General features: G+C 45.8%; 1 protein-coding gene across 2 annotated transcripts in view; it reads left to right on the plus strand.

The window, feature by feature from the left end:
* Positions 1-27,078, plus strand: part of galnt7 (UDP-N-acetyl-alpha-D-galactosamine: polypeptide N-acetylgalactosaminyltransferase 7) — a 188,287-nt gene that overhangs the window by 154,629 nt on the left and 6,580 nt on the right. For both annotated transcript variants that reach the window (XM_068029290.1, XM_068029289.1), the window contains exons 9-11: positions 10,706-10,924; positions 11,695-11,793; positions 16,794-16,922. In XM_068029290.1, the coding sequence (XP_067885391.1) occupies positions 10,706-10,924; positions 11,695-11,793; positions 16,794-16,922 (447 nt within the window). The remainder of the gene's footprint in view (positions 1-10,705; positions 10,925-11,694; positions 11,794-16,793; positions 16,923-27,078) is intronic.

The raw sequence follows: 27,078 nt of genomic DNA on the forward strand, positions 1-27,078 counted from the left end.
TGTCGGAGGCTGGGCCAATGCTGAGTGAGCCTCAGGCTGATGACATGCCTCTGGAACCATCAGTAAGGTGGCAAATGCTGGAGCTGCAGCCTGAGGTATGTGAACATCTGATGGCGTTTCCAGAGGTTATGATCCAGGCCAAGAGCGCCACCATGTCTCTGGCATGTGCGCATTTGGCTTTCGCCATTGAGAGATTGGTGACCCTTGTGGAGAGCTGTATCCAGCAGACTATTCAGTGGATGCAGGAGATGTCCGTAGACATGCATGCCATCGCCTCTTCCATGAGCTTTGTGCAGCAATGGCTGGGCGAGGGGAGGGGGCAAGATGCCTTGACTCAACACCAGGTCCTCGATCTCCTCAGGTAAGCAGGGAGATGCAAGTATGCTCTGAAAAGGAAGAGGAGCTGCTATCTAATGCATCTGGGGTCTCCTCTCAGGCCGCTCCTGGTGTGGTTAGCGGCTCCTCAGTCCCGCTGTCGGTGACACCAGTGACTTCATGTAGCCGCGATGACCAAGGATGCTCCTGGAGCTGACAGCATAGGAGGAGCACACGTAGAAGCACACCTAAGAGATTTAAGAAGAACACCTAGCGCCCAGCTTCACTCTTAGTTCAAGGGTGAATATTTTGATAAAGCATGTTTCCTTGCAATCTCGTTCTCCAATAAATGTGGAATAAGGCAAAGCAACAGTAATATTTCCAGTTCCTGCAGGTCATTGGCTCTTCAGCAGTACCCAAGCTCCATCAAAGGGTGTGATGAGAGGGGCCACACCATGTGAGGTTGATGCATTCCCCATGCCGCAGTTTCTTGCTGGGTGCAGGTAAATGGTAAGGGCAAGGAAGGAAACCACAACAGGTCTGCAGAATGCTCTCGCTTTATTGGGTTTCATGGATCTGTTAATAAGGATCATCTGAAACATGCCTGTATTAGCGCGTCCTGAGCCTGTCTTGCACGTATCTCATTTTGCCTTGTCTGTGGTCCCTGAGGTTGTTCTGCGTGCAGCGCCTGATCATCATCATCATCCTCCATATTCACATCGTCGCTGGAGGCAACGTAGCCATTGTTCAAAGCTCTCCCCTCTAGTGCCAGGTTGTGCAGAGCACAACACAGCACCATGATAAGCGACACTCTTTCTGGGATATACCGGATCGTTTGAGACATCTGAACATCATCTTCAGAAGCCCTATGGCCTGCTCAGTGGTTGCTTGAATTGTCCCGTGGCAGGTGTTGTACCTCTCCTGTGCATCAGTTCTTGGGTTCCTCACAGGCATCAATAGCCCCGTCTTCAGTGGGTAACCCTGTCACCCAGTGTCCATCCTTGAATATGCGTGGGGAGCCTGAAAAGTTCTGGCATCTAAGATTGCCTTAATATGGCTGCTTCCCTGGAACCATGCATACGTCTGCTGGATCTGTTTGCAGTGGTTGTAGACCACTTGTACATTTATCAAGTGGAAGCCCTTCCTGTTGATGAAGGCTCAGCATGGTCTGTGGGATCCTTGATGGCCACATGCATGCAGTCAATCACGCCCTGCATCTGAGATAAACCAGCGATGGCCCCGAACATTATGGCCCTCTCAGCTTGACTGTCCAGGTTGATACAAAAACCATCTTGAAGATGGTATTGGTGACCAACTTAATGCAACAATGACCCGCAGACAGGCTTGATTACCTTCCTGCTGCGTTTGAGCATGAGGTACTCTGGCTATGCCAGCCACCCCTTGGAATATCTGGTTGCAATGTAAAAGACCAAGGACTTTCATTCCAATGCCTTTCATCACAACATTCCAACTCCTGCCTCCCGACCCATCGCCATAGGGTTGAGAAAGTTCAGCCCTATGGCTATGACTCATCATATTAGATAAAGCTGTGTTGCAGAAGACAGACAAACGTACATGTCTTGTGTTCCATTTTTATTAATAAAATGAATTGTTTTGTTTTGTTTTAATGAGCTGCATCATACAAACATCTGGAAGATCTGGCAGTAGTTCCACACCAACCTCTGATGGTAACATTTAATCCATTATGGCAAAAATTAGACAAGTATCCATTAGTCTGACCAATTGCTAGAACAAACACCTAACATTCTTTCAAATATTTGGTAATGGTTTGGGTGCTACATCTCTGGTGCTTCCTTTGAGTGAATTATTGGAATACCACTCTTGCTTCTAGCATTGCTATTGATTAGATGGATCATGATCAGTTACCAACTCATGGGGTGACCATCATCTTCAATGAAGAAATGTAAGCTGCGCAGGTGTGCAGCCGCAGGCAACCTGGAATGTACTGTGCAGTGCACCAAACAGGCCACAAACAACTAACACAAAAGCACAATACTGCAGAAATCTGAAATAAAAACAGGAAATACTGTAAATGCTCAGCAGGTCAGGCAGCATCTGTGTGGGGGAAAAAAAACAGTGTTAACATTTCAGTTCTGTGACCTTTCATCAGAACTGGCAAAAGTTAGAAATGTAATCGGTTTTGAGCAACTGAAAAGGTGGGGAGGGAAAGAAGAACAAAGGGGGAAGGTCTGTGATAGGGTGGCGGGCAGGAGAAATTTTCTGGCCCTCACCGTCTTCTATTCACCATGGACGTCCAATCCCTCTACACCTCCATCCGCCACCAGGGAGGTCTGAGAGCTCTCCACTTCTTTCTTGAACGGAGGCCCAACCAGCCCCCATCCACCACCACCCTCCTCCGCCTGACTAAACTTGTTCTCATACTGAACAACTTCTACTTCAGCTCCACTCACTTCCTCCAAATAAAAGGTGTTGCTATGCGTACCCACATGGGTCCTAGTTATGCCTACCTTTTTGTGCAATATGTGGAACATTCCTTGTTCCATTCCTGCTCTCATCTGAACTGGAAAATGTCATTGACTTGTTTCCAAGTTCCACCCTTCTCTCACCTTCTCATGCTCCATCTCTGACTCTTCCCTTCCCTTCCTCGACTTCACTGTCTCCATTTCTGTGGATAGTGAATACTGATTGATAGCCTATCAGCCCGCTGACTCACACAATTACCTGGACTACACTTTCTCACACCGCACTTCCTGCAAGGACTCTGTTCCATTCTCCCAGATTCTCTGTCACATCTGATCAGACGGTGCACCCTTCCATACTCGTTCTTATAATATGTCTTCCTTTTTCCTCAACTGAGGATTCTGCCCACAGGGACTTCAACTGTGTCTGATCTATTTCCTGTGCTTCTAATCTCACCCCTTCCCCTCCCTCCCAGAAACATGATCGGGTTCCCCGGTCCTCTTCCACGCCAGCAGCCTCTATATTCAATGGATCATCTTTCGCCATTTCCGCCACCTCCAGCATGATACCACCACCAAACCCATCTTCCCCTCCCTTTTCAGCATTTGAAAGGGACCGTTCCCTCCGTGACACCCTGGTCCAGTCCTCAGTCACCCCCAACATTTTCCCTGCCTCTCCTACAGCATCTTTCCATGCAAGCACAGGAGATGCAACACCTGCCCTTTTGCCTCCTTTCTTCTCACCAGGGCCCCAAACACTCCTTCCAAGTGAAATAGCACTTTACTTGTACTTACAAACATGCCAACATACGAATTAGGAGCAGGAGTAGGCCACTCGGCCCCTCGAGTCTGTACTGCCATTCAGTAATATCATGGCAGAACTGATTGTAACCTCAACTCCACGTTCCTGCCTACCCCCTTCCTTATCAAGAATCTGTCTACCTCTGCCTTGAAAATATTTAAAGACTGTGCTTCCACTGCCTTTTGAGGAAGAGAGTTCCAAAGACTCATGACCCTCTGAGAGAAAAAATTTCTCATCACTGTCTTAAATGGGCGACCCTTTATTTTTAAACAGTGGCCCCTAGTTCTAGATTCTCCCACAAGTGAAAGCATCCTTTCCACATCCACCGTGTCAAGACCCCTCAGGATCTTATATGTTTCAATCAAGTCGCCTCTTACTCTTCTAAACTCCAGCAGATACAAGCCTAGCCTGTTCAACCTTTCCTCCTAAGACAACCTGCCCATTCCAGGTATTAGTCTAGTAAGCCTTCGAACTGCTTCCAATGCATTTACATCCTTAAATAAGGAGACCAATACTGTACACAGTACTCCAGATGTGGTCTCACCAATGCCCTGTATAATTGAAGCATAACCTCCCTACTTTTGTATTCATTTCCCTTTGCAATAAATGATAACATTCTATTAGCTTTCCTAATTACTTGCTGAACCTGCATACTAACCTTTTGTGGTTCATGCACTAGAACACCTAGATCCCTCTGCATCTCGGAGCTCTGCAATCTCTCGCCATTTATATAATATGCTCTTTTATTCTTCCTGCCAAAATTTCACATTTTCCCACATTATACTCCATTTGCCAAATCTTTGCCTACTCACTTAACCTATCTATATCCCTTTGTAGCCGCCTTATGTCCTCTTCACAACTTACTTTCCTACCTATCTTTATGTCATCAGCAAATTTAGCAATCATACCTTCGGTCCCTTCATCAAAGTCATTTATATAAGTTGTTAAAAGTTGAGGTCCCAACACTGATCCCTGCGGCACACCACTTGTTAAATCTTGTTAACCAGAAAATGACCCATTTATGCCTACTGTCTATTTCCTGTTAGCTAGCCAGTCTTCTATCCATGTCAATATGTTACCCCCTACACCATGAGCTTTTTTTTTGCAATAACCTTTGTGGTACCTTGTCAAATGCCTTCTGGAAATCTAAGTACAGTACATCCACCAGTTCCCCTTTATCCAGCACATGTTACTTCTTCAAAGAACTCCAATAAATTGGTTAAACATGATTTCCCTTTCACAAAACCATGTTGACTGCCTGATTACCTTGAATTTTTCTAAGTGCCCTGCTATAATGTCTTTAATAATAGCTTCCAACATTTTCCCTAAAACAGATGTTAAGCTAACTAGCCTTCCTGATTTCTGTCTCCCTCCCTTTTTGAATAAAGGAGTTACATGCACTATTTTCCAATCTAATGGAACCTTCAATTTAGAATACTGTATTCGCTGCTCACAATGTGGTTTCCTCTACATAGCGGAGTCTCAACGCAGACTGGGTGACTGCTTAGCAGAACGCCTCCATTCAGTCTACAGGCATGACTCCAAGCTTCCTGTTGCTTGTCATTTCAACTCTCCACCTTGCTCCCATTCTAACCTTTCTGTCCTTGACCTGCTACAGTCTTCCTATGAAGCTCAGCGCAAGCTCGAGAAACAGCCCCTCATCTTTCGACTAGGCACTTTGCAGCCTTCCAGACTGAACATTGAGTTAAATAATTTTAGATCATAACCTCTGTCCCCAATTGTTTTCTTTTTTCGTGTTTTTTTTCCCGCTGGTTCATGGTTTTTTTTCTCCCCCCTTGTTTCTTTACTTTGTGTTTGGTCAGCTGCTATCCTGACTCCTCATCCAGACTCTCAATTGTTTCTTTACTTGTCCCATTACCTCTCCCTTAGCTTTGTACCATGCATTCTTTTATTATTTAACCTGTCCTGACCTCCACCCAATCAGAGATCTTCCCTGTCATTCTTCTGACCTGCCTCCTGCGCGCAGCCCCCCGCCCCCCTTCACTTGCTCAAAACCTATTACATTTCTAACTTTTACCAGTTCTGAAAAAAAGTCACAGACCTAAAACATTAACTCTGTTTTTTTCTGTCCACAAATGCTGCCTGACCTGCTGAGTATTTCCAACATTTTCTGTTTTTGTCACAAACAACTAACTTTCCCTTTTAAGATGCATATTGGACAGTTGTGCAGCACTCCTGAAGGGACCACACAGTGTAACAGGCAGGCCACGCACAACCAAGTAAAATAAGAGGAAACATTAATTCCAAAATTGCCTTGGAATTTCATTTTGCTCAGGAGATCAGTCTTTCATTCTACAGTCTGTGGATCTGAAAGAGAACACTAGTTCCACCACACATTAATGTAGAGCTTCTCTCTCACATGGGAGCAGAGCGGAGCGGCGGCTGGCGGACCTGCGAGGAAGCTGATCCGGAGCGGCAGCAGGTTCTCTCTCGCTCCCTGTGTCTCTCGGCGTGAGCTGAGACTCGAAAGAGGGAAAACAAAACTTAGTGATATCACCGGAATTCTGCAAGGTGATTGGTTGGGTAAGTAACAGCTGTTAGCGCATTTAAATAGCTTAAAAAAGGGGGAAAGTTTTTTTTTAAAGAAAGCTCAAGTGATAAGGTGAGTACTACTAAAGTGTGTTTTTTTTTAATTAGTATAATTTGTTAAGGACTTTAGATTGTACTGGGTAGTGTTTGGAGTAGAACAAGGCCCCTAATGTAATTAGTAATTTTTAAAGGGAGTAATGAATTAATTTAAAGGTAAGTCATGGCAGGAGAGCTCGCACCCGTGGTATGCTCCTCCTGTGCTATGTGGGAAATCAGGGACGCTTCCAGTGTCCCTGACAACCAGGTGTGCAGGAGGTGCATCCATCTGCAGCTACCGACTACCCGCATTACGGAGCTAGAGCTGCGGGTGGATTCACTGTGGAGCATCCGTGATGCTGAGAACATCATGGATAGCATGTTTACCGCAGGTAATGGCCGCACGGGCAGAAAAGGGATGGGTGACCACCAGGCGGAGTATTAGGCGCAGGCAGGAGTCCCCTGTGGCCATCCCCCTCTCAAACAGTTATACCGCTTTGGATACTGTTGGGGGGAATGGCCTCCCAAGAGAAAGCAGCAACAGCCAGGTCCATGGCACCAAGGATGGCTCTGCTGCACGGCATGGGAGGAAAAAGGAGTGGAAGAGCTGTAGTGTTAGGGGATTCTATCATAAGGTACCGATAGGCGTTTCTGTGGCTGCAAACGTGACTCCAGGATGGTATGTTGCTGCTCTGGTGCTAGGGTCAAGGATGTCACGGAGCAGCTGCAGGATGTTCTGAAGGGTGAGCAGCCAGAGGTCGTGGTACACATTGGTACCAACGACATAGGTAGAAAAAGAGATGAGGTCCTGCAACAAGAATTTAGGGAGCTAGGTAGCAGATTAAAAAGCAGGACCTCTAAGGTTGTAATCTCTGGATTACTCTTGGTGTCACGTGCTAGTGAGTTTAGAAGTAGGAGGATAGAGCAGATGAATGTGTGGCTGAGGATATGGTGCAGAAGGGAGGGCTTTAGTTTCCTGGATCACGGTCTGTTTCTGGCAAAGGTGGGACCTGTACAAGTTAGACGGGTTGCACCTGAACTGGAATGGGACAAGCATCCTTGCTGGGAGGTTTGCTAGTGCTTTTGGGGGGGGTTAAACTAATTTGGCAGGAGGATGGGATATAGAGTGGAGGTACAGTAGGGGGTAATATGGAAGAGAAACTGAGTCAGTCTGGAAGGCAGAGCAAATATAGACCTGGTAAGGCACAAGTGAAAAATGCAAGGCTGGATTGCATCTATTTCAATTCAAGGAGTCTTACTAGTAAGGCAGATGAATTGAGGGCATTGATTAACACATGGGATTATGATATTGCTATCACAGAGACATGATTGAGGGAGGGACAGGACTGGCAGCTCAATATTCCAGGGTATAGAATCTTCAGGCGCAACAGGGGAGGGGATAAAAGAGGAGGTGGCATTGCACTGTTGATCAAGGAGTCAATTACTGCAGTAAGGAGGGATGATATCTTAGCAAGTTCCTTAAATGAGGCCATTTGGGTAGAATTTAACAACAAAAGGGGGGAAATCACTTGGCTGGGCATGTACTACAGGCCTCCAAACACTCAGGAAGAGATAGAGGAGCAGATATGTAGGCAAATCTCAGAAAGGTGTAAAAATAATAGGATAATAATAGTAGGGGATTTCAACTTCCCTAATATCAACTGGGATAGTCAGTATAAAAGGCCTAAAGGGGGCAGAATTCTTAAAATGCATACAGGAGAGCTTTTTGAGCCAGTACATAGAAAGTCCTACAAGAGAAGGGGCAGTAATGGACCTAACCCTAGGGAATGAGGCTGAACAAGTGGTAGAAGTGTCAGTTGGGGAGCATTTCGGAGACAGTGACCATAACTCTAAGATTTAAGGTAGTTATGGAAAAGGACAAAGATGGGCCGGAAATAAAGGTAATGAATGGAGGAAGGCCAATTTCAATATGATAAAACAGAATCTGGCCAAAGTGGACTAAGAGCAGCTACTTGTAGGAAAGTCTACATCACATCAGTGGGAGTCATTCAAAGAGGAAATTGTGAGAGTTCAGAGCCAACATGTACCAGTTAAGGTGAAGGACAGGCCCAACAAGTCCAGGGAACCCTGGATGTCAAGGGATATAGAGGATTGGATCAGGAAAAAAAAAGGAGGCTTATGGCAGATCCCAAGCGCTGAAAACAGCGGAGGCACTAGAGGAGTATAGAAAGTGTAGGGTGGCACTTAAAAAAGTAATTAGGAGAGCGAAGAGGGGACATGAAAAAACACTGGTGGGCAAGATAAAGGAAAATCCTAAGGCATTTTATAAGTATATTAAGGGTAAGAGGATAATCAGGGAAAGAGTAGGGACCAACATAGCAATCTTTGCATGGAGTGGAGGACATAGGTGAGGTTTTAAATGATTATTTTTCATCGGTATTCACTGTGGAGAAGGACGATGTAGGTGTAGAGATCAAGGAGGGGGATTGTGATATACTTGAACATATTAGCATTGAAAGGGAGGAAGTATTTAGCTAGTACAGGATTAATCTCCACTTGGAGAGGCAGGGATTAATCAGGGATAGTCAGCATGGCTTTGTCAGGGGGAGATCGTGTCTAACTAACTTGATTGAATTTTTCAAGTCAGTGACTAGATGTGTAGATGGGGGTAAAGCAGTAGACGTAATATACATGGACTTCAGTAAGGCTTTGATAAGGTCCCGCATGGGAGATTGGTTAAGAAGATAAGAGCCCATGGGATCCAGGGCAATTTGGCAAATTGGATCCAAAGTTGACTTAGTGGCAGGAGGCAGAGGGTAATGGTCGAGGGCTCTTTTTGCGAGTAGAAGCCTGTGACCAGTGGTGTACCACAGGGATGGGTGCTGGGACCTTGCTGTTTGTAGTGTACATTAATGATTTAGACGTGAATATAGGAGGTATGATCAGTAAGTTCACAGATTACAGGAAAATTGGTGGTGTTGTAAATAGTGAGGAGGAAAGCCTTAGATTACAGGGAGATATAGATGGGTTGGTAAGATGGGCGGAGCAGTGGCAAATGGAATTTAATCCTGAGAAGTGTGAGGTGATGCATTTTAGGAGGACTAACAAGGCAAGGGAATATACAATGGATGGTAGGACCCAAGGAAGTACAGAAGGTCAGAGGGACCTTGGTATACTTGTCCATAGATCACTGAAGGCAGCACCACAGGTAGATAAGGTGGTTAGGAAGGCATATGGGTTACTTGCCTTTATTAGCCGAGGCATAGAATACAAGAGCAGGGAGGTTATGTTGGAGCTGTATAAAATGCTAGTTAGGCCACAGCTGGAATACTGTGTACAGTTTTGGTCACCACACTATAGGACGGATGTGATTGTGCTGGAGAGGGTGCAGAGGAGATTCACCAGGATGTTGCCTGGGCTGGAGCATTTCAGCTATGAAGAGAGACTGAAAAGGCTAGGGTTGTTTTCCTTGGAGCTGAGAAGGCTGAGGGGGGACATGATTGAGGTGTACAAGATTCTGAGGGGCATTGATAGGTTAGATAGAAATTTTTTCCCTTAGCGGAGGGGTCAAGAACCAGGCGGCATAGATTTAGGGTAGGAGGTTTAGAGGGGATTTGAGGAAAAAAAATTTTACCCAGAGGATGGTTGGAATCTGGAACGCACTGCCTGAAGAGGTGGTGGAGGCAGGGCCCCTCACAACATTTAAGAAGGATTTAGATGAGCACTTGAAATGCCATAGCATACAAGGCTACGGGCCAAGTGCAGGAATATGGGATTAGAATAGTTGAGTGCTGGATGGCCGGTACAGACACTGTGGGCCGAAGGGCCTGTTTCAGTGCTGTATAACTCAATGACTCTCTGACTATGGCATATCTGGAGTGTGATGGAATACTCTCCACTTGCCTGGATGGGTGCAGCTCCAACAACACTCAAGAAGCTTGACACCATCCAGAACAAAGCAGCCCGCTTGGTTGGCACACCATGCACAAACATTCACTCCCTCCACCACCGACGCACAGTGGTAGCAGTGTGTACCATCTACAAGATGCATTGCAGCAATGCACCAAGGCTGCTTGGACAGCACCTTCCAAACCCGCGACCTCTACCACCTTGAAGGGCAAGAGCAGCAGATGCATGGGAACATCACCACCTGCAAGTTCCCCTCCAAGTCACACACCATCCTGACTTGGAACTATATTGCCTTTCCTTCACTGTTGCTGGGTCAAAATCCTGGAACTCCCTTCCTAACAGCACTGTGGGTGTACCTTCCCCACACGGACCGCAGCGATTCAAGAAGGCAGCTCACCACCACCTTCTCAAGCGCAATTAGGGATGGGCAATAAATGCTGCCATAGCCAGTGACGCCCACACCCCATGAATGAATTTTTAAAAAATCTTGGAGCCTTGGTGTTTCCATCTTGAATGTTGTCTGAAGAAGTTAAAATTTTTATAATGTGGTTTTTGTTTTCATAATGGGCAGATTTTAAGCAAAGTTATTTTGCCTCATATTGATTCATTTTTAGAGGCCTTTAAGTAGTTTTTCCCCTTTGGATCTCATGTGCTAGTCATGAAATGATTTTATCAACATTATTCTTTACAGAATTATGTCCGTGTTGTAGAAGTCTGGTGGGACGAATATGCCGACTATTTTTATGCAAGCCGTCCAGAAACAAAAGCCATGGCTTATGGAGATATATCTGAGCTGACGAAGTTCCGTGAAGAACACAACTGCAGGAGTTTTAAATGGTTCATGGAAGAAATAGCTTATGACATTCCAAACCATTACCCACTACCAGCTAAAAATGTAGAATGGGGAGAGGTAAAATTACTATTCAAACAAGATTAAATCATGAATTTTTATTCCCCCCAGTGATGTTGAGCACTATTTCCCAAGAAGAGTTCTGAAAAAAAGGTCACTGCTGTCTGCAACCTTATTGCGACAATGCAGATTTTATCGCTGATTAGCCACAGTACTGGCACTGGTACAGAATTTACAGTTTGTTGTATGTTCAGATTAAAAGTGAAGAAGCCAGATTTGGTTTGCAGGAACATCTAGGCCAGGGCACCAGTCTTAGTGCTTTAATTGGCCTCGCCCATATCGGGAAATGACAAGCATATTGAGAGTGAACCAGCAGTTGAGAACAGGATTGAATTGGCAATGATACCTATACTAAAGCAATCTGACTACATTTATGCTGTAGTCTCCCATGTGACTAATGACTATTTGTGTGAGAATTCTGGAAGCTACTGCGACCATATCTCAGTATGAGTTTGCCATCTTCAGGATCAAGACAGGAAGGGTTTTGAGAGAACATTGGGAGGGGTACCCCAGAACCTCTGCTGTGAATATCTGATTTTGCAGCCCAAATCGACACTGAGAACCTGCTATAAGTGTTTTTAAACTGTGACTTAGAATCTTGTGAAATAACCCAAAATTGTACTGGTTCCAAAATATGGAACAATACTTAGTGATGTTTGCTCAAATCCTTAAGCATAAGGCAATTTTGTGGGGCCTTATTCTAGAGATTGTTCAATGGTTGCTTGCCATTTACTGCACCATCTTTATGGACCTTTCGTCTTTTATTTCAGATTAGAGGATATGAATCTGATTACTGCATAGACAGCATGGGCCATACCAACGGTGGGTTTGTCGAGCTGGGTCCTTGCCACAGAATGGGAGGGAATCAGGTAACCCTTTTGCCAGTTTCAAAATGACTAGTAATACGGTATGAATTTCAGCATAATGAATGCATCATGCATTGATAAATAGAATGCCTATAAATTTAGTAAAGGATACGCCAGAGCTGGTAAATTTGGCATTTGCCTTTGCTTGAGATTTAGTGAGCCAAGAAGGTGAATGAATGCCTGAAAAACACTGTTCAACGTACAAGATGATTTGGTGTGTTCAGGTTAGTTAAATGCAGGTGGATCATGAGTCAGTAAATCATTATTCTCATTAGGGAACAGTAGCATAGTGGTTATGTTACTGGACTAGCAATCGAGAGGCCTGGACTAATGATCTGGAGACATATGTTCAATTCCCACCATGGCTACTGAGGAATTTAAATTCAGGTAATAACTAAATCTGGAATAAAAGCTGCTATCAGTGATAGCATAACTACAGGATTGTTCTAAAAACCCAAATTGTTCACTAATGTGCTTTAGCGAAGGAGATCTGCCATCCCTTACCTAATCGAAACTATATATGACTTCAGACCCACATTAGTGTTGACTGGGATGTGCAATAAATTCTGGCCTTGCCAGCGAAGGCCACATCCCATGAATGATTTTTTAAAAAACTACATATAGCACACAGTATTCTCTTTTTTTAAAAAGAGGTGGGAGATCACCCAACTCCTGAATCGTTAAAAGTTCTCCAGTTGAATGAAAAGTTCAGTGTTAGATTTTGATTCTGCAGCTGTACTGACAGAAGAAGACCACATGATAAATATGAAGAAAACTTTTTTTAATTCAGGGGCATGTGTGCGTTGCTCGCTAGGCCAGCATTTATTGCCAATCCCTAATTGCCCCTGAGAAGGTGGCAATGAGCTGCCTCCTTAAACTGCTTCAGTCCTTGGGGTGTAGGTACACCCACAGTGCTGTTACGATGGGAGTTCCAGGATTTTGACCCCGTGACAGTGAAGGAATGGCAATATAGTTCCAAGTCAGGATGATGTTTAGTTTAGTTTAGTTTAGAGATACAGCACTGAAACAGGCCCTTCGGCCCACCGAGTTTGTGCCGACTATCAACCACACATATATACTAATCCTACACTAATCCCATATTCCTACCACATCCCCACCTATCCCTATATTTCCCTACCGCCTACCTATACTAGGGGCAAGTCTTTTGGCTTGTGGGAGGAAACCGGAGCACCCGGAGAAAACCCACGCAGACACAGGGAGAACTTGCAAACTCCACACAGGCAGTACCCAGAATTGAACCCAGGTCGCTGGAGCTGTGAGGCTGCGGTGATGTGTGGCTTGGAGGGGAACTTACAGGTGGTGGTGTTCTCACGCATTTGCTAACCTTGTCTTTCTTGGTAGTAGAGATTGCAGGTTTGGAACGTGCTGTCAAAGGAGCCTTGGTGAATTGCTGCAGTGAATCCTGTATATGGTACACAGTGCTGCCACGGTGCATCGGTGGGGAAGGGAGTGAATGTTGAAGGTGGTGGATGGGGTGCCAGTTAAGCGGGCTGCTTTGTCCTGGATGATGTCGAGCTTCTTGAGTGTTGTTGGAGCTGCACTCATCCAGGCAAGTGGAGAGTATTCCACCACGCTCCTGACTTGTGCCTTGTAGATAGTGGTCAGGCATTTGGGAGGTGAGTTACTCACCGCAGAATTCCTAGCCTTTGACCTGCTCTTGTAGCCATAGCATTTATGTGGTTGGTAAAGTTGAGTTTCTGGTAAATGGTAATCCCCAGGATGTTGATCGTGTAGGATTCAGCAATGGTAATGCCATTGAATGTCAAGGAGAGATGGTTAGATTCTCTCTTGCTTGAGATGGTCATTGTCTGGCACTTGTGTGGCATGAATGTTACTTGCCACTTATCAGCCCAAGCCTGGATGTTGTCCAGGTCTTGCTGCATATAGACATGGGCTGCTTCAGTATCTGAGGAGTCGCGAATGGTGCTGAACATTGTGCAATCATCAGCGAACATCCCCACTTCTGTCCTTATGATGGAGGGAAGGTCATTGATAAAGCAACTGAAGATGGTTGGGCCGAGGACACTACCCTGAGGAACTCCTGCAGTAATGTCCTGGGACTGAGTTGATTGACCTCCAACAACCACAACCATCTTCCTTTGTGCTAGGTATGACTCCAATCAGCAGAGAGTTTTCCCCCTGATTCCCATTGACTCCAGTTTTGCTAGGGCTCCTTAATGCCATACTTGGTCAAATGCTGCCTTGATGTCAAGGGTAGTCACTCTCACCTCATTTCTGGCGTTCAGATCCTTTGTCCATGTTTGGACTAAGGCTGTAATGAGGTCAGGAGCTGAGTGGCTCTGGAGGAACCGAAACTGAGCGCCCGTGAGCAGGTTATTGCGGAGCAAATGCTGCTTGATAGCAGTGTCGACAACACCTTCCATCACTTTGCTGCTGATCAGGAGTAGACTGATAGGACGGTAATTGGCCGGGTTGGATTTGTCCTTTTTTTTTTGTGCACAGGACGTACCTGGGCAATTTTCCGCATTGCCAGGTAGATGCCAGTGTTGTAGCTGTACCGGAACAGTTTGGCTAGGGGCACTGCTAGTTTTGGAGCACAAGTCTTCAGTACTATTGCCAGAATGTTGTCAGGGCCCATAGCCTTTGTAGTATTGACTGCCTTCAGCCATTTCTTGATGTCGCGTGGAATGTATTGGATTGGCTGGACTGGCATCTGTGATGCTGGGGACCTCAAGAGGAGGTCGAGATGGATCATCCACTCAGCACTTCTGGCTGAAGGTGGATGCAAATTATTCAGCCTGGTCTTTTGCACTGATGTGCTGGCTTCCCCATGGTTGAGGATGGGGATGTTTGCAGAGCCTCCTCCTCCTGTTAGTTGTTTAATTGCCCACCACCATTCACGACTGGATGTGGCAGGACTGCAGAGCTTTGATCTGATCCGTTGGTTATGGGAACACTTAGCCCTGTCTCTTGCATGCTGTTTCCGTTGTTTGGCATGCGTTGTCGCTTCACCAAGCTGACAACTCATTTTGAGGTATGCCTGGTGTTGCTCCTGGCATGCCCTCCTGCACTCTTCATTGAACCAGGGTTGGTCTCCCTGCTTGATGGTAATGGTAGAGTGGGGGATATGCCGGACCATGAGGTTACAGATTATGGTTGAATACAATTCTGCTGCTGCTGGCCCTCAGCGCCTCATGGATGCCCAGTTTTGAGTTGCTAGATCTGTTTGAAATCTATCCCATTTAGCATATTGTAGTGTCACACAACATGATGGTGGGCACCCTCAGTGTGAAAAAGGGACATAGTCTCCACAAAACTGTGCAGTGGTCACTCCTACCAGTGGACAGACGCATCTGCGACAGGTAGATTGGTGAGGACGAGGTCAAGTAGGTTTTTCTTGTCGGTTCCTTCACCACCTGCCGCAGACCCAACAGCTGTTTCCTTTAGGACTCTGTGTCAGTTCGGTCAATAGTGGTGCTACCGAGCCACTCTTGGTGATGGACATTGAAGTCCCCCACCCAGAGTACATTCTGCGCCCTTGAAACCCTCAGTGCTTCTTCCAATTGGTGTTCAAAATGGAGAAGCACTGATTCATCAGCCGGGGGGAGGGGAGGGGTGGGGGTAGGCAGTAGGTGGTAATTGGCAAGAGGTTTCTTTGCCCATGTTTGATCTGATGCCAAGACACTTCATGGGGTCCAGCGTCAATGTTGAGGGCTCCCAGGGCTGTGTACCACTGTGTCGCCACCTCTGGTGGGACAGGGCATACCCAGGGATGGTAATGGTGGTGTCTGGGGCTTTGTCTGCATTGTATGATTCCGTGAGTATGACTGTCAGGCTGTTGCTTGACTAGTCTGTGGGACAGTTCTCCCAATTTTGGCTCAGGCGCCCAGGTGTAGTAAGGAGGACTTTGCAGTGTCACGAGGGCTGGGATTACCATTGTTTTTTCTGGTGCCAAGGTTGATGCTGAGTGGTCTATCCGGTTTCATTCCTTTCCTTAGACTTTGTAGTGGTTTGATGCAACTGAGTGACTTGCTAGGCAATTTCAGAGGGCATTAAAGAGTCAGCCACATTGCTGTGGGTCTGGAGTCACATGTAGGCCATACCAGGTAAGGACAGCAAATTTCCTTCCCTAAAGGACATATGTCAACCAGATGGGTTCAAGTACACCTGAAAGGTGCAATGAGAAATCGCCTCAGCTATTTTAATTCTAGTTTTCTTCCATATTTGTGTGGCACTGCCAACTGATGCCATTCTCCCACATCCAGTCCATTGCCCTTGTTTACAAAGACACTGTAGTCAGTCTAACTCCCCGCCCTTTCACAGATGCACACTCTCCTCCTCCAATCCTTTCAGTTCATACTGGAACTCTGCTTCCTCTTTTTTCCTGCTCTGCCACCCTCCACACCACCACCCCACCCCCACCCTGACCCCTCCACTTTAACCTTGCACTCTTGCCTCCAACCTAGTTTAAGCTGGTACTCTTCTTCTAACCTCCTGCCATTCAGGCTGGTGCTATTCTGCTCTCCACCTCAACCTTACAAATTGGCGTTAAAATGTGCACCCTGGCCCCCCAGACTGCTGTCAGCCTGCAACTCTGCATCAGTTACCAGCACCATTTTCTCAGTCAGGTTCATCTGAAAGCAGCTTGGTGATGGATAGCTGGGGGAGTGCTGGGTGATGGATAGCTGGGGGAGTGCTGGGAGGCATAGACTAACTGGACCCGGATAAGTTGGGAGACCGGAGCCCTGTGTATAAAGTGGATTGTAGTTCTCCTTCTTGTAACCTGCTTCAGATCCCATTGAAAATGTCCCCACAGTACTGTTTTGCTATAAGTTTACATTCACGGTGTAACCTTTTGCTTATCTGGCACTTTCAGAAACTCTTTTTAAATGGCCTTGTAAGTTATTGATGTCTGAAACCAAGAAACGCTCTTGTAAATGCAAAGTTGTTTTGATCATAGTGTGATAGTAATGATAAAGAAACAAAACTTGGAGCATCACAAGCTGAATGTTGTTTTTCAGCTGTTCCGAATCAATGAAGCCAATCAATTGATGCAGTATGACCAGTGCTTGACCAGAGGACCTGATGGCTCAACGGTTATGATTACACACTGTAATATGAATGTATATAAAGACTGGCAGTATTTTAAGGTAAAGTAAATATTATTACTTTTTTTTTAGCAAGACTAAACAGGCAAGGGCTTTTTCTCTAGGTGAGGGATGACCTGATGGAGGTCTTTAAGACTGTGAAAGAGTTTGATAGTGCGCATGTAGAGAAGATGTTCCCATTTGTGGGGAGAACTCGGGACCCTAAATGGAATAAATCCAATAGGGAATTCAGGAAAAACTTATTTCCCAGAGGGTGGTTAGAATTTGGAAGTTGCCACCACAAGGAGAAGTTGAAGCAAATATCATGGATGCATTCAAAGGGATGCTAGATACACATGAGGGAGAAAGGAGTAGAAGGTTATGCTGAGTTTGATGAAGAGTGGATGGGAGGAGGCTTGTGTGGAGCATAAATGCTGGCATGTACCATTTGAGCAGAATAGCCTGTTATTGTGCTGTGCATTCTATGTAGTGTCATGCAGACCCCCACCTGCCAAGAATGAGGCATATTAATTTTGTCATATGAACATTGATATTAAACTGTTACTGGAGTGAAGAAAGGACTTGTTAAACAAAAAGATCAACAGACACTTGGCTGGGAAAACATTTGCTTACTAACTTGGAGGGACAAAGGACTATTCCCTGCTCCAATTTAACCTGCAATGGACTTTGAGAACCAGGTATTGTGTGTAAGATACATTCCAGGGTCGGCTAAGACGAGAGAATCCACAAACAGACATGGTCAGACCAGCTAGTCACATGACGAACCTGCTTGGCAACCTGGGTTTTTCTGAATTGTAAAAGAGTTTGAGTGAAAAAGACTGTTTGCTCCTGAAGTGAGAAGACCTCTCCTGTCTGCTCCCATCTCTTTCTCACAAGCCTTTGGACCCACTGAGGATACATGAACTTCAAGAGAGAAAAGTCTCTTACATCGAATAAGGTTTAAGATTACTGGGCCCCAATGAAAAGCAAGACCTACCTACTATCAAGGACTCTACAGTGAGCTCGAAGAACAGTAACCAAAATCTTCTTCAGATAGTGCCTCAAACTTTTCCACTTTATTTCTTCTGTGTGTCGTGTACCCGTAGGCATTAACCAAATTAGAATTTGTTTAATAAGTTTCAACATTTTTTTTCTTTAAACCAAAGAAAACCTGTTTGGCTAGTTTCTTTGCCTTATAATTGGAAGTTAGTGAACAAGGGTTTACTGGGGGTCTAAAAAAAAATGATGTGTTTAAAATTAACCCCTGTTACAGTAAGACCTGGTGAAGGCTGAGAGGGCACCCTAGACCCCTTTCTCACCTGGTCGTAACAGAAATTTGGGGGCTACCGTCCTGGATTTTACCCACAGACAGACGAGAGAAATTGGAAGTGGGAAGCCAAATTGTTCCCAATCAAAAAAGAGCAAGGTTTCAATATAGGTTTTCTTGTGGTTGTGTGTGCGCTTGAATGCTAACATGTCTGTGACTGAAGCTAGTAACTCCCCAAGCCAGGGCGAAGTAACTTGGGATAAGTTTAAAAACACTGTCTATGGAGGATCTGAGGAAACTGGCTGAGCCGTACAGGATTAGTGTACGTGGCAAGGCTAGGAAGTCTGAACTCCTAAGGTAGTGGCCAACCTTATTTTCCTTGAATCTGAAGAAGCAGAAACAGGGTTAGAAGTAGACTCCGACAGGGTATTGTTAGCAAAGATACAATTGAAACAAAGGAAGCTTGAATTAGAAGGGAGGGAGAAAGAAAGAGCCTTCCAGAAGGAACGTGAAGACAAAGAGAGGCAGGAGAGAAAGAACCTTCCAGAAAGAATGCGAAGAAAGAGAGCTGAAGCGGCTTGACTTAACTATGGGGCGACAGAGTAACCCCAGTGAAAGCATGGCCAATATGGACGAGAGTAATTCAGGGCTGGGTACAGAATTGTTAAAACTATCTCAACTAATCCCACACTTCAATGAGGAAGATGTGAAAGAATTTTTTGTGTCTTTTGAGAAACTGGCAAGGCAGCTAAAATAGCCAGCTGAGACCTGGCCTCTTATTATAAAGCAGGCTAACTCGAAAAGCCCATGAGGTTTATTCCCTGTTACCAGATGAGAGCTCATCAAATTATGAACTGACAAAAAATGCTATCCTTGGGGCATATGAATTAGTACCCGAAGCCTAGCGCCAAAAGTTTAGAACCCTCAAGAAGTAAGCTAATCAAACTTATCTGGAGTTTGGAAGAAGTAAGCAGCTGGCTTTTGCTCAGTGGCTGAGGGCTCTTAAAATACAGCTCAGCTATGAGAATCTCAGAGAGGTAATTCTGTTAGAGGAATTTAAACACTCCCTCCCACTCTCCATAAAGACCTGTATAGAGGAGCCGTTCAGAGACCCCAGCAAGTGGCCGTTCTGGCTGATGAGTTTGCTTTAATTTATAAGTCGGTTTCCCAGGGGAGAACCTTTCCTAGTCACCCCCACAAATCCGAAAAGGACCAAGGGGTGGGAAGGTGATAGGAACCCAAGCAGACCTGGGAGAGAAAGAAAAGCAGGGGACACAGGGTGTCCTCCTCTAACCATGGGTGGCGCAGTGGTTAGCACCGCAGCCTCACAGCTCCAGCAACCCGGGTTCAGTTCTGGGTACTACCTGTGCGGTGTTTGCAAGTTCTCCCTGTGACTGCGTGAGTTTCCGCCGGGTGCTCTGGTTTCCTCCCCAGCCAAAGACTTGAAGATTGATAGGTAAGAGTTGACTGCTGGAAACTGAAGGGAAAACTTATAGGGCTAATCAGGGCACACCTGCTCAGTGAAGAAGGGACCCTGATGGAAAGCACTGCAGCACAAGCTGTGGCTTTAACTGCAGTAAGAGTGAGACCCAGGAGGCTTACTACTACAAGTGCAGAAAAATCTAATAGGATTCCTGAAAGTTATCAGGGTTTTGTGTCTGAAGGGAAAGTAACCCTTTACCCCTTGAGTGGAGCAAGCAAGCCCACGGTAATTCTCAGGGACACGGGCCACCAGATCCCTCTTACACCCCAGAGAGTGCATTGAACACCAGAATGGTGGTGAATGGTATTGAAGGGCAGGGTATGCCTGTACCTGTACACCAGGTGCACCTGGAGTGCAACCTAGTTTTGGGACCGTTGACCGTAGGGATTGTCCCTAGTTTGTCTGTTGATGGGGTTGACCTGCTCCTCGGTAATAATCTGGCGGGGGTGAAGGTGATTGCCCCCCCCCCCCCCCCAGTAGTGAAAGACCGCAGGCGACAGTCCCCTGCAGTTTCTGTGAATGTATAATGAATCAGGCCATGATAAAACCAGCTCCCCCAGGGGAGTCTGAATTGGCACTGCAGGCAGATGACCATGAGATCTGTCTATCTGAGATTTTCTTTGGAAAGTTAGAAGACCCAGGGAATGAGTTAGATAAATCTTCCCTAGCTGAGGCTCAGCGAGCTGACCCAGCATTGAGAGAATTAGCACGGGCTGCGCAGTCTGAAATTGAAGCAGAGGGAGTCCCTGATTGCTACTATTTAAAGAATTGGGTACTGATGAGGAAATGGAGTTCTGCTGACAGACCTGAGAGCAAGGATTGGACAGTAGTTCACCAGTTCATGGTGCCGCAGAGGTACTGGAGAGAAATGTTAAGGGCCCACGAGACTACAGTGGCTGTACATGCCGGTATACAAAAGACCAAAACTTGCATAAGACAGCAGTTTAACTGGCCAAAACTCTCGAACAAAGAACAGTACAGCGCAGGAACAGGCCATTCGGCCCTCCAAGTCTGCGCCGATCTTGATGCCTGTCGACACTAAAACCTTCTGCACTTCCAGGGACCGTATCCCTCTATTCCCATCCTATTCATGTATTTGTCAAGATGCCTCTTAAACGTCGCTATCGTACCTGCTTCCACCACCTCCACCGGCAGCAAGTTCCAGGCACTCACCACCCTCTGTGTAAAGAACTTACCTTGCACATCCCCTCTAAACTTTGCCCCTCGCACCTTAAATTTATGTCCCCTAGTAACTGACTCTTCCACCCTGGGAAAAAGCTTCTGACTATCCACTCTGTCCATGCCACTCATAACTTTGTAAACCTCTATCATGTCGCCCCTCCACCTCCATCGTTCCAGTGAAAACAATCCAAGTTTATCCAACCTCTCTTCATAGCTAATGCCCTCCAGACCAGGCAACATACTGGTAAACCTCTTCTGTACTCTCTCCAAAGCCTCCACGTCCTTCTGGTAGTGTGGCGACCAGAATTGCACGCAATATTCTAAGTGTGGCCTAACTAAGGTTCTGTACAGCTGCAGCATGACTTGCCAATTTTTATACTGTGTGCTCCGACCGATGAAGGCAAGCATGTCGTATGCTTTCTTGACGACCTTATCCACCTGCGTTGCCACTGTCAGTGACCTGTGGACCTGTGCGCCCAGATCTCTCTGCCTGTCAATACTCCTAAGGGGTCTGCCATTTACTGCACACTTCCCACCTGTATTTGATCTTCCAAAATGCATTACCTCACATTTGTCCGGATTAAACTCCATCTGCCATTTCTCCGCCCAAGTCTCCAACTGATCTATATCCTGCTGTATCCTCTGACAATCCTCATCACTATCTGCAACTCCACCAACCTTTGTGTTGTCTGCAAACTTACTAATCAGACCAGTTACATTTTCCTCCAAATCATTATATATGATACAAACAGCAAAGGTCCCAGCACTGATCCCTGCGGAACACCACTAGTCACAGCCCTCCATTCAGAAAAGCACCCTTCCACTGCTACCCTCTGTCTTCTATGACCAAGCCAGTTCTGTATCCATCTTGCCAGCTCACCTCTGATCCCATGTGACTTCACCTTTTGTACCAGTCTGCCATGAGGGACCTTGTCAAAGGCTTTCCTGAAGTCCATATAGACAACATCCACTGCCCTTCCTTCATCAATCATCTTCGTCACTTCCTCAAAAAACTCAATCAAATTAGTGTGACACGACCTCCCCTTCACAAAACCATGCTGCCTCTCGCTAATAAGTTCATTTGTTTCCAAATGGGAGTAAATCCTGTCCCAAAGAATCATCTCTAATAATTTCCTACCACTGACGTAAGGCTCACTGGCCTATAATTTCCTGGATTATCCTTGCTACCCTTCTTAAACAAAGGAACAACATTGGCTATTCTCCAGTCCTCTGGGACCTCACCTGTAGCCAATGAGGATGCAAAGATTTCTGTCAAGGCCCCAGCAATTTCTTCCCTCCTCCCTCAGTATTCTGGGGTAGATCCCATCAGGCCCTGGGAATTTATCTACCTTAATGCTTTGCAAGACGCCCAACACCTTTTTGATAATAACATGATCGAGACTATCTACACTCCCTTCCCTAGACTTATCATCCACCAAGTCCTTCCCTTTGGTGAATACTGATGCAAAGTACTCATTTAGTACCTCGCCCATTTCCTCTGGCTCCACACATAGATTCCCTCCTCTGTCCTTGAGTGGGCCAACCCTTTCCCTGGTTACCCTCTTGCTGTTTATATACATATAAAAAGGCTTGGGATTCTCCTTAATCCTGTTTGCCAATGACTTTTCATGACCCCTTTTAGCCCTCCTGACTCCTTGCTTAAGTTCCTTCCTACTTTGTTTATATTCCTCAAGGGCTTCATCTGTTCCAAGCCTTCTAGCCCTTACGAATGCTTCCTTTTTCTTTTTGACTAGGCTGTCAATATCCCTCGTTATCCAAGGTTCCTGAAACTTGCCAAACTTATCTCCCTTCCTCACAGGAACATGCTGGTCCTGGATTCTAATCAACTGATGTTTGAAAGACTCCCACATGTCAGATGTGTCACATGTGATGGAATACTGCAGGAGTTGCCACATGTGTCATGTTGAGCGGAGACCCCAACCTACAGTGAAACCTGCACCCCTAAGTCCTGTATTGGTGTTAAGCGGCCCTTCCAGCAGGGATCCCGGCGAGAACAAAAGGGGACAGGCAGGCACAAGGCTGGCAAAAGGTTAGAATGGGAAGAGGAAAAAGCGACCAAGGGGGCAGGTTAAAGGAAGTCCAGAAGGAATCCTGGATGAAAACTCCTACTGTCTGGTCACCCAACCCCGAAAAATGTGAAAAGTTACCCCACATCCTCCTACGTAAATGCAGACACTAGAGGCACCCCACCAGAGTTGTTAATAGCATTTACAGGAACCTACAGAGACAAAGAAAGACCCCTGGGGGGGGGGGGGGCAGAGAAACCATGAGGTTGATGCCTCGCCTAGTTGAAGTGCCACAGAGGAGTGCAGTAGAGTCTGCACAAATACCTGCAGGCAGGAGTGTCCCAGAGAAAAAGGGGAACTTAGCAAAGAATCCTCCCCCACAGACCAAATAATAGAGAACTACCCATCCCCTGAAGTCAAAAGCATTTGCATGACTCAGCAAAGCACTGAAAGAGAGTTCAGGATAGACCTGTCCGCTACTAACACTCCTGGGGGGGAAAAAAATTCCAACTCAGGGCTAATTAAACCTAACCATCTCAAAGACACCCTAGGCAGTCATGGAAATGGGTAAACTGAAGAAAAACCTCCCCAGAGAACCACATGTTTATTGGGATGCCAAAAAGGGCAGTTTAAAACAGCACTGGTCCCAAGGAAAGACGGGCTGTAATAAGTCTTAGGATTTATGAATGATTGTGAATAAGTGAGAGAAATGCATGTTTTTTTTCCTGTATCTTATATTTCTCCGCATTTCATTCCGCTGGGGGGTGGAGGTGTCATGCAGACCCCAACCTGCCAAGAATGAGGCATATTAATTTTGTCATATGATCATTGATTTTCAACTGTGACTGGAGTGAAGAAAGGACTTGTTAAAAAAAAAATCACATTTGCATACTAACAGACAGTACTTGGAGGGACAAAGGGGTATTCCTTGCTACAATTTAACCCACAATGGACTTTGAGCACCAGGTATTGTATGTAAGAAGAGACATTCCAGGGTCGGCTAAGACAAAAGAATCCACAAACAGACGTGGTCAGACCAGTTAGTCACATGACTAACCTGCTTGGCAACTTGGGTTTTTCTGAATTGTACAAAGAGTTTGAGTGAGAAAGACTGTTTGCTCCTGGAGTGAGAAGACCTCTCCTGTCTGCTCCCATCTCTTTCTCTCAGGCCTCTGGACCCACTGAGAACACATGAACTTCAAAAGAGAAGTCTCCGACATCAAACAAGGTTTAAGAAGAATACTGGGCCCCAATGAAAAGCAAGACCTACCTACCTACAATCAAGGACTCTACAGAAATCTGTTTGGCTAGTTTATTTGCCTTATAATTGGAAGTTAGTGAACAAAGGTTCACTAAGAGGGAGCTAAAAAAAAATGTGTTTAAAATTGAACCATGTTACGGTAAGACCAGGTGAAGGCTGATGGGGAAACATAGACCCCTTTCTCACCTGGTCGTAACAGTAGTCTAGCCTTAATGTTGTCCTGTTAATGCACAATTGTATTTTCAAATTATAACCTGTGATGAGCTGTAAGTTTCAATTATAATTGTACTATTTTGATTTTTTTTAAAGTGTGTCTATCTATTAAAATCACTGCTTGGGTTATATTTCATTTCAAACTGCATTGAAAAATCCTACGCCATAGTATCACAATGGAAAAGCACAGAATAAAAGTTTTACTGCAATACCTGATACACCAGGGCTCCTTGGATAACGAGGTCGATGAAGAATATGATGAAACAAAAAGAGAGGGTGTATGATGCATGTCAGGTGAATTCTTCAACCAAGAACCTGGTCAAATACAATAAAGGTGAGAGGGGAAGTGAAGAGGAAGATAAGACTGGCAAAGAGAGAATATGAGAATAAAATGCCAGTTAACATAAAGGGGAACCCAAAATCATCTCCTGGCATGTAAATAATAAGTGGGTAGTAAGAGGTGGATTTTGTCCTATTAGGGACAAAAGGGGATGATATATGCTTAGAGCCACATGGCAAGGCTAGAATGCTTAATAAGTACTTAATAAAGGACTCATAACATTGCACTATTTATATAATGTCATCAGACCTGCATGCTTGCAGTGAATGGTCATTAGTTACTTGGTGATTGATATCATCCATTAAAGATAAATAGTTTCAATATATTAAAACAAAATGAATGGACAGAACTAACCCTACTGACAAAATATCAGTAGATGGTAGAGGTAATGGATGGGATGAAAATGGAGAGGCAGGATGTACCGGAAAGGCTGGCTAAGCTTTGAGTGGCTAAGTTACCTGGTCCAGATGGCTTGCATCCTAGGTTGCTAGAGGAATTAGGGGTGGAGATAACGAAAGGGCTTGCCATAATCTTCCAATCTTCCCCAGATAGTGGGGGAGGTGCCAGAGGATTGGAGAGTAGCAAATGTGATACCCTTATTCAAGAAAGGATGCAAGAACAGTCCTAGTAACTACAGGTCAGTCCATTTAACATCGGGGTTTTCGAAAATAATCCGGGGGAAAAAATCAGCAGGCACTTGGAGAGTTTCAAGTTAATTAAGGATAGCCGGTACAGATTTGTAAAAGGCGGATCGTGTGTGTCTAATTTAACTTTTTGATGATGTAACAGAGAAGGTTAATGAAGGGAATGCAATGGATGTTATCTATTCTTTCTTTCTTTTGGGCCTCCTTATCTCGAGAGACAATGGATACGCGCCTGGAGGTGGTCAGTGGTTTGTGAAGCAGCGCCTGGAGTGGCTATAAAGGCCAATTCTGGAGTGACAGGCTCTTCCACAGGTGCTGCAGAGAAATTTGTTTGTTGGGGCTGTTGCACAGTTGGCTCTCCCCTTGCGCCTCTGTCTTTTTTCCTGCCAACTACTAAGTCTCTTCGACTCGCCACAATTTAGCCCTGTCTTTATGGCTGCCCGCCAGCTCTGGCGAATGCTGGCAACTGACTCCCACGACTTGTGATCAATGTCACACGATTTCATGTCGCGTTTGCAGACGTCTTTATAACGGAGACATGGACGGCCGGTGGGTCTGATACCAGTGGCGAGCTCGCTGTACAATGTGTCTTTGGGGATCCTGCCATCTTCCATGCGGCTCACATGGCCAAGCCATCTCAAGCGCCGCTGACTCAGTAGTGTGTATAAGCTGGGGGTGTTGGCCGCTTCAAGGACTTCTGTGTTGGAGATATAGTCCTGCCACCTGATGCCAAGTATTCTCCGAAGGCAGCGAAGATGGAATGAATTGAGACGTCGCTCTTGGCTGGCATACGTTGTCCAGGCCTCGCTGCCGTAGAGCAAGGTACTGAGGACACAGGCCTGATACACTCGGACTTTTGTGTTCCGTGTCAGTGCGCCATTTTCCCACACTCTCTTGGCCAGTCTGGACATAGCAGTGGAAGCCTTACCCATGCGCTTGTTGATTTCTGCATCTAGAGACAGGTTACTGGTGATAGTTGAGCCTAGGTAGGTGAACTCTTGAACCACTTCCAGAGCGTGGTCGCCAATATTGATGGATGGAGCATTTCTGACATCCTGCCCCATGATGTTCGTTTTCTTGAGGCTGATGGTTAGGCCAAATTCATTGCAGGCAGACGCAAACCTGTCGATGAGACTCTGCAGGCATTCTTCAGTGTGAGACGTTAAAGCAGCATCGTCAGCAAAGAGGAGTTCTCTGATGAGGACTTTCCGTACTTTGGACTTCGCTCTTAGACGGGCAAGGTTGAACAACCTGCCCCCTGATCTTGTGTGGAGGAAAATTCCTTCTTCAGAGGATTTGAACGCATGTGAAAGCAGCAGGGAGAAGAAAATCCCAAAAAGTGTGGGTGCGAGAACACAGCCCTGTTTCACACCACTCAGGATAGGAAAGGGCTCTGATGAGGAGCCACCATGTTGAATTGTGCCTTTCATATTGTCATGGAATGAGGTGATGATACTTAGTAGCTTTGGTGGACATCCGATCTTTTCTAGTAGTCTGAAGAGACCACGTCTGCTGACGAGGTCAAAGGCTTTGGTGAGATCAATGAAAGCAATGTAGAGGGGCATCTGTTGTTCACGGCATTTCTCCTGTATCTGACGAAGGGAGAACAGCATGTCAATAGTCGATCTCTCTGCACGAAAGCCACACTGTGCCTCAGGGTAGACGCGCTCGGCCAGCTTCTGGAGCCTGTTCAGAGCGACTCGAGCAAAGACTTTCCCCACTATGCTGAGCAGGGAGATTCCACGGTAGTTGTTGCAGTCACCGCGGTCACCTTTGTTTTTATAGAGGGTGATGATGTTGGC

The sequence above is a fragment of the Heterodontus francisci genome, chromosome 4, assembly GCF_036365525.1.
Source record: "Heterodontus francisci isolate sHetFra1 chromosome 4, sHetFra1.hap1, whole genome shotgun sequence".
Lineage (NCBI taxonomy): Eukaryota > Metazoa > Chordata > Chondrichthyes > Heterodontiformes > Heterodontidae > Heterodontus > Heterodontus francisci.